Here is a 13519-nt window from a genome sequence, read left to right as displayed (position 1 = left end):
TAGAGAGCGCCGCACAGGTCCTTAGCTTGGAGGAGAGACTCCCCTCTCTTCTCCCTCCTCTTTCCCTCCCCCCCTCCTCCTTGCTTGTGCGGTTTTCCTGTTTGTTTCGTTTTTGCTTAGAGCCTTTTTCTCTTGGTGTCCCATAGCACAGCGGCTGTTGTGACTCTACCTTGTGGCTACCTATGTCTCAGATTGAGTTTACACTGGGCATATCTATTCTATAAGCTGAAGATTGGGCATGGGTTAGCGGATGTAGACGTCATAAGATTTCAATGTAAGATTTGTATGTTTTTTTGCCTCTATGATGTGTAATCCTTTAGCTTCGGTTATGAATTTCAGAGCTTTATGATTTGTAATTATAAGAGCTTTTATGCTCTTGATTATTCATGAATGAATTCATAACGAATTTCTCTTAAAAAAGAAGAAGAAGAAGAATGAAGTGCAATTTTTCCATTTTGTTTTAGGGTCGGTTTAGGTTTGTGATTTTTAAAAAAGTACTATTTAAAAATAGAGATTTTAAAATATGCTATTTGAAAATATGATTTAAAAAAAATGCAATTAAGCGTTTGACAAAATCGCTATTTGGCTTTTAAAATCGCAATTTAGCCTTTAAAATTATGCGTTTTAAAAAAAGCACATCTGTACCTACCGTAATTTTTTATTTTATTTTATTTTATTTTTCATTTTCAAATCACACTTTTTTAAAAATGCAATTCCAAACAGTCTATTTTCTGCGATTTGATTTAAAATCATATTTTTTGTCTACGAAATCTCAATATCAAACACATCCTTATTCTTAAGAAGATGAGGGTTATTATTATTGATTTATGAGTCACGCACCACATTGAAGGCCTTGTTTGGCAAAGGCCTTTCAATGTCTAAATTGTTTTTAACTTCTTAGCCTTCTTAGTTTTTATATAATTTTTTATTTCTATTTGAATAAAAAACTAAATATAAAACAAAACTGTTTTAATTTTTCAAACAAAAAATTCAAAACTTATATTTACTTTATATTACATCAATTAGGGGTGAAAATGCGGGCGGATAATAACTGCCCGCATCCGATATACGCACTTATCCGCAATCTTCTATCCGCATATGCGGATGCGGATGCAAGTGACAAAAACTAATATCCGCAAATGCGGATGCGGATAGCGGTTTTAGAGTATGCGGATATTAGCTGCATCTGCATTTCTTTTTATATTTAATATATATATTATTTAATAATTTTTTAATTTATGTTTTTTATATTTGCTGGATTATGCTGTGGGATTCCACTTTAGGAAACTATTTTGATTTGTTATGATTTAATTGTCTTATATGTTATTATTATTATTATTATTATTATTTATTTTATTTTATTTTAAAAAAATTTTTCTTGTCACCAACTATAGATTTATTAGAAGCTAAATATTTATATGTGATGAAAATTTATTGGCAAAATGATTAGCAAGTGTAATATGAATAATTGTCTTCAAGTATAAATAATGTTTTTTTTTTTTTTTTTTTTTAAAGTATTTACTAAAAGCAATAATTGGTAAATTACAATTTCAAGATTTAGAAATACTAATTACCTGTCCCCAAGAGGTAGCTCAATCGACTAGGACCACACTTAATGAAGTGGATGTCACTAGTTTGAATTTCTCTTTCCCCCTCTTGTGCGGACATGTAAAAAAAAAAAAAAAAAGAAATACTAATTACCTTAAATACGGATAACGGATAATATTCATATTAACTACGTAGAAGCGAATAATAATTACAGACAAATATCTAAACTCATTATCCGCATTTTACAAATGCAAATGCAAGTATTGTCATTGTCCGCATTTTCACGCCTCATCATTAACTTTCAAATCAAAATTTTCTACCAAGTCTTTTGCCAAATAAGGCCACGTGTCCCATATAACGTGCCACGTTGTCCAATTAGATTTTTAGATTTAACCCCTCCTGCACAGTACCAACTTATTTTACTTCACTTTTCAACTTTATAGGTGGTGGCAGTCTGGCAGAGGCTTGTCTTATGTGGCTGACTCACACCTTTTTAGTTTCCGCTCCACTTTATTATTTAGAGTATTGGCTACGAGGTAATACACAATGGATTGAACAAACGAAAAAGATAAAAAGGCTACAAATATATAAAGTACGACGTGATTGAGTTGAGTCCCTAAACAATTCCTTGAAAAGGAAGGGACCTTTAATTTCAAAGATTCCATTCATACTAATTAATTTGCCTTTGCATCCTCTCCGGACCGTTAGGACCAGAGAGGATTCCCTCCTTGTTACTGCAGGGTATAATTGTTCTTACAAGTTTTTTTTGGACAATTATGCCCTGCATTTTCAATGACCGGATAATTGAAAATTAATAATTTAACCTTTTGTTTGTAATAAAATAATAAAAAATAATTTTCTTAATTGGGCGGCCGAACCATTTTTAAGGCAATCGACCTGTCTTAACCACACATTTAAATTTTATTGGTGATTTAAAAAATTACATCACATTTGAAAGGACATAGTAGCATTATTTAGACGACTCATTTGAAAGTGAGTTCTCTTAAATTTAGGTGACTTAAGCTGATAAAAAAAGTTAAATTTTATAATTTAATCAATACTTTAATGTTTCTCCTCATGGGTTCAAATTTTCTTTTAATAGGTGGATTTAATAATTTAATTTATTCAAACCCTCTAATCAATTTAGATTTATTATTATATTATAGAAGATATTTGTCCCAACTATAATATATACAAAAAAGAAAAATAATGTGGGTATCATCTGTTGCAAGCGCAATTGGCAATGCTAAGCCTTCCACGTGTCAGTCAATTCCCACATCCAGCAAATAATTTAAAGTCAACCAAACGGTAAGCTGACATTCGTCCAGACTGTCAACAGTCAATGTAACAGTCTATTCTCTTACTGTTGAAGATAATTTTTCTGTTTCTTCTTATTCTTGCTCTTAATTCTTCTTCAATCTGAACTCTCAAATCCGATAGTTTGGGCAAAATGACGATCCTTTCTTTCCTCAGCAGAGCTTCAAGAGGTTTCCAAGGCTACACTGCTTGCTCTAAGCTTCTGATCCTTTGCACTCTCAGGTTTCTCTTTCCCTCACTATGTTTTGCTCCTCATTCTGCAATGCTGGATCCGTACTATTTCCTGGTTTGTTTTGTATCCTGTTTGGTTCCTGATAAACTGCAGGGAAAGAGAAGAAATGGGTGATCTAAAAAGTTTGAAAAAACAAAGGCCTGTCACCTGTGTGTGTTGTATGTGTATTGGTATGGCTAGTTCTGTTTTTTTTTTTTCCTGAGGGTATGGCTAGTTCTTTGTTTGTGTAAAATTGCAGTAAATCTTTAGGAAACCATAAACGAAGGTATTGTAGAATTTGAAGGATTATAAATATTTTTCCTTTTCTATTAATTATAAGTCTTGTCAGGTAGAAATGTTCACTCCTCTGGGCCCAATTCTCTCAGATTTCAACATTTTATCTGCTTTTATCCCAACAAATTATTTTAACAGTAAAAGTCTCTTTTTGGTTTATGACAGGAAATTGACGTTCTAATTTTTTGGTTTTTATATAAAGATGTTTATGTTTCATTGAGTCTACCCATCCCCATTGATCTTATTGCATGATTTTTCTGTGGATGATTGCAGTAGTGGAGGTCTTGTGGCTTACTCAGAATCACATCCTGACACTGGCACTCCTGGTGTTGACCCTAATCAAAAGGAGCTCAAGAAAAAGAGAGTGTTGGTGCTTGGAACTGGATGGGCTGCTACTAGTTTCCTTAAGGACTTGGATGCTTCATTATATGATATTCAGGTTGTTTCACCCCGGAATTATTTTGCATTTACCCCTTTATTACCTAGTGTCACATGTGGAACCGTTGAAGCACGAAGCATTGTGGAGCCAATTCGAAATATTGTGAAGAAGGTAAGTGAGACAAGAGCTGACAAATTCATTTTCAGGATAGAGTTGATTCATATTACATTTAAACACACACACACACACACACACACATGTATATGCATATGTATGTGTCTTTTTAAAAAGAACACATTGATTGCTCTTGTGAAATTCTTTTGATATGGCTACTTATTTCTTTATTATTTCCTTGGAATGACAGAGAAGAGGGGAAGTTAACTTTTGGGAGGCAGAATGTTTGAAGATTGATGCTGCAAACAAAAAAGTTTTATGTCGGTCAAAAATTGAAAACAACTTGGTGGGTAATAGAGAGTTCTCCCTGGAATATGACTACTTGGTCGTTGCTGTAGGAGCACAAGTAAATACTTTTAACACCCCTGGTGTCGAGGAGAATTGCCACTTTCTGAAGGTAAATTCGTTTCAAACAGGATGGAGATATGCAGCATTTAGTCTTTGGTTGCTTCTTAATGCTCCTAAGGCTCTTAGATGTTTGCATTTATATTGAACTTTAATAATGTAATCAATTAAACAAGAAATTATGACTTGTCATGCAGGAAGTAGAGGATTGTCAGAAGATCCGTAGGACTGTGATAGATTGCTTTGAAACAGCAATACTTCCTCATCTTACTGAAGAAGAGAGAAAGCGAAATCTTCATTTTGTAATTGTTGGAGGGGGTCCAACTGGTGTAGAATTTGCTGCTGAGTTACATGACTTTTTCGAAGAAGATTTATCCAATTTATACTCTACAGTTAAAGATCTGGTGAAAATAACAGTGATCCAATCAGGAGATCATATCTTGAACACGTAAGGAAGGATGTAGCTTTTGCATTTTATCAATCTTCATACTTTTCCATATATTTCATTTATTTTAATTATTTTGCTTCTCTTGGTTGTATCTGTCGTAAGCAAGGAGTTGAGTCCTATGCTGGCCACCATCATGGGGTTTCTTCTGTTAGTCATCCTTGTCTTTTCCAAGATGCATTTATCTGTGTACAGGAAAGTGAAAATCTATTAGAATGGCCAAAAAAATTGTGTTTGTTGGTGTCAGCTAGCTCAGTTTGTGAAGTCTCTTTTCATCATACAAGGGACTTGGGATCAAAATAGTTAAAATATTGAAAAGTTTCTTATGGTTCTTCTCTATGTAGCTGTTTTGTTAAATTATCCTTCATTACTTGCAGTAATTCTTATATGATAGAATCTCAATCACCTCAGTGACCTCACCTCAAATCAACATGGCTCTATCCTAACTGTGACCATTCTGTAGTTTCTTGTTTTCAGCTCTGTAACCTTTTCTGGACTGTGAGTACATATGCAAGATCAATGCTCGAAAACTAAGAAAATTTCATATTCTCTCTCTGTGTAGATATGATGAAAGAATCAGTTCATTTGCTGAGCAGAAATTTAACAGAGATGGCATTGACGTTCAAACAGGATGCCGTGTTGTTAGTGTTTCTGATAAGGAGGTTACAATGAAGCTGAAGGCAAAGGGAGAGGTTTGCTCCATACCCCATGGATTGGTTGTATGGTCTACTGGAGTTGGGACTCGTCCAGTTGTAAAAGACTTTATGGAGCAAATTGGGCAGGTTTGTTAAAATAAATAAAAACAAATAAACTTTATGCACTTATGATAACTGAGTTTTTGAAATTTCTAGATAGTTGATTGGTATTGTTGAAGCCCAATTTTAGTTTGGATTTTCATTATGTATGGAGCAAATACAATACTTACTTGTCCTCTAACTTTCAAGTCAATCACATTTATCACCACAATTGATTTGTATACTCAATCACTTATGTTGGAACTAGTAGCTCATATTCGAACACTAGTGATTGGCCAAGTAGACGGGAGCGGAGTGAATAGTAAACATGTAGGCACATTGCCGAACCTCGTTAAATCTGTGTCTCGACTCTCTTTTAATCTCTTTCTTTTTGATTCTATATTGTTTATCATGGTTGTGCACAGTAACAACTTACAATTGGCTCTGCTCTATATGCAGGGAAATAGGCGTGTTCTAGCAACTGATGAATGGCTCCGAGTAAAGGGATATAAGGATGCCTATGCCATCGGTGATTGTGCTACAATAGATCAACGTAAAATCATGGTATGTGAAGTCTTTAACTGTTTGATTATACTTTTAGATGCAGTTAGTTCATTGGTTCATTTATCATGCAATCTATCGTATTATTGCAGCTTATTCTTTTAGTCAGAGATTTTAGGTTTTTGGAATAGGATCCTAGAAACTATTTCATAGTCAAGATTTTGTTTTGTTGCATCTAACGATATGCATTGTGACACATCATTTACAATTTTGAATGACGTGGAAACACATACGCTATTAAATCTGTGAAATATAAAATGAACTATCAAATGGTTCCTTTCAATTTCACTTGAAACGGAGAGACCCTTGTGCCAATAATTTGTTTAAGTTGTTGGTTGCTCGGTCAAGTTGTTTAGTGTAAATTAACATGCATGGTTTCTTAATTGCTGTATTTGGAGGAAGATATCTTGACCATATCTAAACTGATTTTTGTAATTTACAGTAATGTTACATTTTTTTATGTCTTTAGGAAGATATCTCAAGCATATTTAAAGCTGCAGACAAAGACAACTCTGGTACCTTAACTGTTAGAGAATTCAAAGAAGTGATAGATGACATGATCATAAGGTATCCTCAAGTGGATCTCTATCTACAAAACAATCATCTGAGTGGCGTGACAGATCTGCTGAAAGATCCAGATGGGCATGACAGAGAGGAAGTGGATATCGAACAGTTTAAGCTAGCTTTTTCTCATGTAGATTCACAGATGAAGAGTCTGCCAGCAACTGCACAGGTATATATGTCTTTCCTCTACTGGTTGGGACATGCATATTTCATGTAGATTTATGACATTTTGCTATATATCCAAATAATGGGACTCAAATGTATTTCTTCTTTGGTTACTTAGGTTGCTGCTCAACAGGGTGCGTATCTCTCGAGGTGCTTTAACCGCCAGCAGCAGTCCCAAGATAATCCAGAAGGTCCTCGACGTTTTAGAGGTTCTGGGCGTCATAAATTTCGTCCATTTAGGTATGCCATCTACTTTGAAGTGCTCATCTCTTTTAGGTTATTATTTTGTATGAGTTTTTTATGCAAAAATTTCTTCTCTCAAGGTTTTCAGTTACTGTAGTGGCTTCTATAACTTTAGAAACATTAAGGAACAAAGAATAACAGGACAACACCCACAAAACTAAATTGCTAATTTTTTTTGGATCACATAGAATTTCACCTTCACAGAAACATCAGCATCCTAAATGGCCAATGGCAACTATAGTAACAAGCTATTTTTAAAAGTTTAATCTACACTTATTGAGTTCTGTAATAACAAAATAAAGCCTTTTAATTTCCAGACATCCACTTATTCATATCTGAGCATAAGGAAAAGCAGCAGCGTTTGTGTTTTCTCTGCTACCTCCACCCACAAAAGAAATAATTCCCTTGCCTCGGTAGAACACATTAGTGTGAAGGATGCAAGCGTCACCTCAATGGTTATTGAACACTGAGGATAGCTGCAAATTTGCACATACAAAGAGAACAAAATTAGCTTTGTGTGTACTTGACTTTGTGAATATTGTCTACCCAATTGCCAGCATGCTCCCTTCTTTCATCTCATAAATGAGTAATGTTCAACATCATCTCTTATAGAGTATCTAAATGTTCTTATTCTGATCTGTGTAAGAAAAGATCACCCATGAAGCAAATGCCCCTGTTGACAAAATTGTAGTGAACAAAATATACCTAACTATTGACAATATGTACAATAACGCCCCCGGTCCGTTAAGACTAGGTTTGTCAACTTGTTTTCATAAAGATGCAAAACATTATAAGGTTTACCAGAGCTATTAACTAAATGCGTAATAAAAATAAAATCAAATTTAAAACTTCATTAAATGTGGAAACGCTTAATTAATGCTTTGCACCTCTATGAGAACAAGTTGACAAAACTAACCTTAACGGGCTGGGAGCGTTACATGCTTGGAAGTTTTTGAGAAAACTTCACAAAGGATCCCTGAACTATCAAATGTTTTGAGAAGACTCATCAAATTTCAAAAACTCTTAATTTCACCCTTCGAACTTTCAATTTAATGCAATTTACTCCATTCCATCAATTTTTGTCGTTAAACCCTAATGGAGACCTCTAAAAAGACCAAATTACCCTTCGATTTTTTTTTAATTGTAAAAAAAAATGAATAAAAAAAGGGTCACATGGTGACCCAACCGTGGGTCACCCTGTGATTTTTTATTTTATTTTATTTTTAATAATAATAATAATATATATATATATATATATATATATATATATATATATATATATATATAATTTTTAATTTAAAATTATGGGTAAATTTGGAATTAAAAAAAAATCAGGGATATAATGATTATTTTATCACTTTTAACGTTTAAAAACCAACAGAGGGGGGTATATTGCATCAAATTGAAAGTTCAGGAGATGAAATTGAGAGTTTTAAAATTTGGAAGGGTCTTCTCAAAACGCCCGGTAGTTCAGGGGTCTAAAGCAAAGTTTCCTCAAAATTTTTTGTTTTGTTGCCTTCTGCTTTTTGTTTGGCCTTCCTAACCCATGAGGTGCCGGCAACTTGTGACTTCAAAGGTACAAGCATTTCGGGCAATTTGCTCCTTTAGGAGGAGACCAGGCAGCTGCAGAGCTACCTGGAGACTGGGTTTCAGTGGGTCACAGCACTCAATGGCTCTGGTATTCTGTATATGCAAGGTAATCATCATCATCATCATCATCATCTTCAGCTTCTGGTTTTCTCCATGTTGTGAAGATATATATAGTAATTTTGTTGTATATAATTTTGTATCTGATTTCCTACAACTCTTTCCTATATTTAGCAAGCAAGTGAGCTGGCGTACAAGGATGCTAGTTGTATCTGATTGGACAAGAAGATTCATTTTTGGTAGAGATTCAAGCCGAATTTGAAGCAACTTTTGGGAGGCCTGTAAATCATCTTGAGTTGTTGTTTCTTTCAAATGCAGTAACTATATGATTCTCTGTAATAATTTAATGCCAGCACCCTCATTATATTATGCTACCCTCATAAATTACTCACTCTAATGTCACAGGTGTGTACATTGCTGTCACATTAGATTTTCCAGGAGATACTAGTGTATCACATTCATGAAAGGAAAGTATCTTTTTTACCCACTAAAAGAAAAAATACACTAATTACATTCTATGGAAAAACTTGATCGGACGGCTCACAAGTACTCTAATGAGTTGCCATATCAGGGTCAGAAAAAAGGACAGTGATTTTAGGCAATTGATTAGACGGCTCTCAAGCAATCCATCACTGAATGGTAAAGAAATAACAGCGTGTGTCCAAAATTAAGACAAAGAGAACAAAACCCTAAGAATAATATAATATTGTTGCTTGACGGTTACTCTTCAGGGCTGGCCTCCTAATATAAAGCGCACGCCACTCTCTCCAATACCCTTGGACAGAAAAAAAAACATACAACAGTTGCTCTTCCATTGCTGTGACTCGGAGAAAAAAAGTTGGTCTCTTTCTTCTTTCTTGTTAGAGAAGAAAGGAGAAGAGAAAACTAGGGTTTCACAATGAGTGCATACTCTTTCTTTCAGAGAGCCTCCAAGGCTTATCACGATCACCCCACCCTGTCCAAGCTTCTTATTGTCTGCACTGTCAGGTCTTCAAATTTTAATATTCATTTTATTTATTTATTATTATTATTATTATTATTTCATATTTTTCTGATCAGAATGGCCTATATATTTTAAGGGTCTTATGTTTATGGCAGCCTTTGTTGTTGTTTCTGTTATAATTAATTGTTGTTAGTGTTGTTGTTGATGATAATGCAATGCTAAAGGAAGCCACTTTTGTTGTTTTTTTTTTTGGTTGTTTTTTTGTTTTCGTTTGTTGATTATGAATTTTGTTACGTTTGTGTTTTATTATAGAGTGAAAGAATGATTAGGAAGAGTGAGGGTTCGTTTGGAATCGTGATTTCAATAAGTGCGATTTTAAAAATTGCGTTTTTGATATTTTTTAAAATTAAAAAACGTTTGGTAAAACATGTTAAAAAATAAATAATTTTGTACTTTTAAAATCGCAATGTCAAACACCTTACGTTTTGCAATATCTTGATGAATTTGTTATGAGGATTTGCCCCGTCTATATGGGAAAAAAACAAAACAAAAAAATGAAAAAAAGAAAAAAGTTGGTGTTGTTTGTTTCCATTGTATTTATTGTTTTATCCTGTGGGCATCGTTTTCTTTATGTTATTTGGATTTTCCTTTTAAAATTTACACGATGTATTTTTCTTCTCAATCTAGCTGCTATGCTGATTTAATTGTTTGTTTATCATCATATTATATATTATTGAATTCTTCATACCCTAAAGTTGGATCTTCGATCTCTATATATCTGTTGCAGTGGTGGAGGTCTAGTGGCATTTTCTGATGCCAGACCATTTAAGTCTATCTACTCGAATCAAGTTCAAGGTGAATGCAATAAAAAGAAGGTGGTGGTGCTTGGAACTGGTTGGGCTGGCACCAGTTTTTTGAAGAATTTGGACAACTCCTCATATGATGTTCATGTGGTGTCTCCTCGTAACTATTTTGCCTTCACTCCTTTGTTGCCTAGTGTCACATGTGGAACAGTGGAAGCTCGCAGCATTGTTGAACCCATTCGCACAATCACTAAGAAGGTAATCTTAAATCAATGAGATCTGGATCACCACGCCATCTGCATCCCGCGACATTAGGGCGTGTAATTTTTGACACGACCCGCAAACCCAACATAAAATTAGAAGGTTAGGGTTGAAGGATCTCACTCGTTTAATTAAATTAATCAAATTATGATTGATCTATATAAACTTGTGCTCATGCCTCAACACGATCCGAGCTTAATACCCAAACACAAATTGTCACTCTAGTTAAACTATTACATGTTAGATAGGCATGTTCAAATAGAGAAAAACTTCATTGGGTGTTCTGAGAATGTGATGCCTTTTATCTAGAATGCCTATTTTGGAAGAAGGATGTTATTAATTTTCTGGTCTTTCTGCATCATCATGCCTGTGCGCGTAGTAATGTTATCATAATTATTCACGTGCGCTAAGAATATATCAATTTTGCGTCTGTTTGAGATTGTGGTTTCAATTTTCATCAAGTACGATTTTAAAAATTGCATTTTTTTTAAATCATTACTTTTAAAAATCGCAAAAGCGTTTGGTAAAACATATTAAAAAGTAATTTTTTTTTTTTATCAAATATTTGTTATGCGAAATCATGCATTTTCAAATAAGCATCCCCCATGCTGCTTATAGAAATTGCAGGTTTTTTCCTATTTTAAATTAAGTAGTGTCAAACGCTTTATGTTTTGCAATATTTTTTAAAAATACAGATTATTCTTATAAAATCTCAATCCCAAACGCACCCTTAATAGATTAAGTTCGAGGAAGGAAAAAATTTTCCTAGCAAACTTTTTCATTTTCGTTGGTTACTAGAGCTGTTTAGATGACACCATTCTTTTATCTCACTTGACAGAAAGGCTACGATGTCCACTTCAAGGAAGCTAAATGCTACAAGATCGATCCAGAGAAGAAGAAAGTTCACTGCAAATCTAGCCAAGACACAGATTTGGGTGGGAAGGAAGATTTTGCTTTAGACTATGACTACCTGGTGATAGGCATGGGAGCCCGAGTGAACACATTCAACACCCCCGGGGTTGTGGAGCACGCCCACTTCTTGAAGGTATTTTTTCTTCAGATGATGCCATAGATTTGAACGTGTTTGATGCCTTTTTTCTTAGTATTAAGGAAATATTGCTCTTCATGTAGGAAGTAGAAGATGCTCAGAGAATCCGTCAGACGGTGATCGACAATTTTGAAAGGGCGAGCCTTCCTGGTGTAAGTGAAGAAGAGAGGAAGAGGATTCTGCATTTTGTAGTTGTTGGTGGCGGTCCGACCGGCGTGGAGTTTGCTGCAGAGCTTCATGACTTTGTCCATGAGGATTTAGGCAAGTTATACCCTCAGATTAAAGATGATGTAAAAATCACACTCATGGAAGCAGGGGATCATATTTTGAACATGTTTGATAAGAGAATCACTGCTTTTGCTGAAGAGAAGTTCCAAAGAGATGGCATTCATGTGAGAACAGGATCAATGGTTGTAAAAGTGTCTGATAAGGAAATCTATACTAAAGAAAGAGCAACTGGAAATGTTGTAGACATACCTTATGGAATGGTTGTCTGGTCAACTGGTATTGGGACTCGCCCTGAGGTGGTGGATTTCATGAAGCAGATTGGCCAGGTTTGTTGCACTCATAAAATACTCCGATTCCAACCATAACTGCTGTTAACTTTAGGAGTCTCTAACACTCAAAAATCTTTTGAATTTCTGGTTCTTTTTTGAGTACAGAATAATAGGCGTGTTTTAGCTACTGATGAATGGCTGAGGGTGGAAGGATGCGATGGAGTATATGCTCTAGGTGATTGTGCAACTATAAATCAACGCAGAGTCATGGTATTGTATCTATAGCCAAACTTGTTTGTGTATTTTTCAGTGAAGAACACTTGAAACTGTTTATAATTAACTGCTGTTTACTGCCAACTTGTTATCAGGAAGATATTGGGGTAATATTCAGTAAGGCAGACAAGAACAAATCAGGTACTCTAAATCTAAAGGACTTTCAAGAAGTTGTTGATGACATCCTGGAGAGGTACCCTCAAGTGAAGCTTTATTTGAAGAAGAATAAAATGAGAAACTTTAAAGCCTTACTGAAGAATTCTCAAGAGAATGCCCAGAACCAGCCTATTGTAATTGAAAACTTCAAATCAGCTCTTTCTGCAGTGGATTCTCAAATGAAAAATCTTCCTGCAACAGCTCAGGTACTTGATTTAATTTCCATTGCATAACCCATTTGACACAGATACACAGCTACTAATATCTTTTTTACCTTGTCTCTTTGGAATATTCTAGGTAGCTGCTCAACAAGGCGCCTACCTTGCAGACTGTTTCAATCGCATGGAGGACTGTGAAAAGTATCCTGAAGGTCCTCTCCGGTTTAGGGGAGATGGCCGCCATCGGTTTCATCCCTTCAGGTATAAGCAGAAATTTACCCAGCCTACATTTTCTTTTTCTGCAACACAGAACATATACGTGACATGATGCAATTACACAATGAAGTAGGCAGAATAATTTCCTTGCTATGTTTCTGAACTTGTTGATGGTTTAATTTCAGGTATAGGCACCTTGGGCAATTTGCCCCACTGGGAGGAGAACAAACTGCATTTCAACTTCCAGGAGATTGGGTCTCTATTGGTCATAGCAGCCAGTGGCTCTGGTACTCGGTGTATGCCAGCAAGCTAGTCAGTTGGCGGACAAGGATGTTGGTTGTATCTGACTGGGGAAGGCGATTCATATTTGGAAGGGACTCGAGCCGAATCTGAGACTAGAAGGGAGCCATATGCAACAAAAGAAATTTGTTTCTAAAGCATACATTTTTATGATATAAAGGCATAGGAAAGCAGATTTTGTTCCATATCAAATTGAGTTCCAAGTTTCTTTATCTATATCAATTTTGGTCTTTTGAG

The 13519-nt window shown here is 35.0% G+C and overlaps 2 protein-coding genes across 2 annotated transcripts; both read left to right on the top strand.

Annotated features, from left to right (window-relative positions):
- The first annotated feature begins 2917 nt into the window (after positions 1-2917).
- On the top strand, positions 2918-9110 carry LOC132182984 (external alternative NAD(P)H-ubiquinone oxidoreductase B1, mitochondrial-like). Its single transcript, XM_059596371.1, has 10 exons — positions 2918-3087; positions 3644-3920; positions 4114-4320; positions 4466-4716; positions 5276-5495; positions 5907-6011; positions 6478-6741; positions 6856-6977; positions 8557-8676; positions 8802-9110. Exons 1-10 carry the CDS (start codon positions 2999-3001, stop codon positions 8887-8889), a joined length of 1743 nt encoding a protein of 580 aa, XP_059452354.1. The 5' UTR covers positions 2918-2998; the 3' UTR covers positions 8890-9110.
- Positions 9111-9525: 415 nt separating this feature from the next.
- LOC132183007 (external alternative NAD(P)H-ubiquinone oxidoreductase B3, mitochondrial-like) lies at positions 9526-13450 on the top strand. Its single transcript, XM_059596392.1, has 8 exons — positions 9526-9614; positions 10358-10631; positions 11473-11679; positions 11766-12236; positions 12345-12449; positions 12548-12814; positions 12906-13027; positions 13168-13450. Exons 1-8 carry the CDS (start codon positions 9526-9528, stop codon positions 13373-13375), a joined length of 1743 nt encoding a protein of 580 aa, XP_059452375.1. The 3' UTR covers positions 13376-13450.
- Positions 13451-13519: the final 69 nt, after the last annotated feature.

This window comes from Corylus avellana, chromosome ca5, assembly GCF_901000735.1.
Source record: "Corylus avellana chromosome ca5, CavTom2PMs-1.0".
Lineage (NCBI taxonomy): Eukaryota > Viridiplantae > Streptophyta > Magnoliopsida > Fagales > Betulaceae > Corylus > Corylus avellana.
This window is presented reverse-complemented; position numbering and strand designations above follow the sequence as displayed.

Coding starts and splice junctions, on each gene's coding strand:
- LOC132183007 (XM_059596392.1), top strand. CDS start 9,526: ATGAGTGCATACTCTTTCTTTCAGAGAGCCTCCAAGGCTTATCACGAT. Junction 10,632..11,472: donor TTCGCACAATCACTAAGAAG/GTAATCTTAAAT, acceptor CTCACTTGACAG/AAAGGCTACGATGTCCACTT. Junction 12,815..12,905: donor ATCTTCCTGCAACAGCTCAG/GTACTTGATTTA, acceptor GGAATATTCTAG/GTAGCTGCTCAACAAGGCGC.
- LOC132182984 (XM_059596371.1), top strand. CDS start 2,999: ATGACGATCCTTTCTTTCCTCAGCAGAGCTTCAAGAGGTTTCCAAGGC. Junction 3,088..3,643: donor CTGATCCTTTGCACTCTCAG/GTTTCTCTTTCC, acceptor GGATGATTGCAG/TAGTGGAGGTCTTGTGGCTT. Junction 6,978..8,556: donor CATAAATTTCGTCCATTTAG/GTATGCCATCTA, acceptor GTGACTTCAAAG/GTACAAGCATTTCGGGCAAT.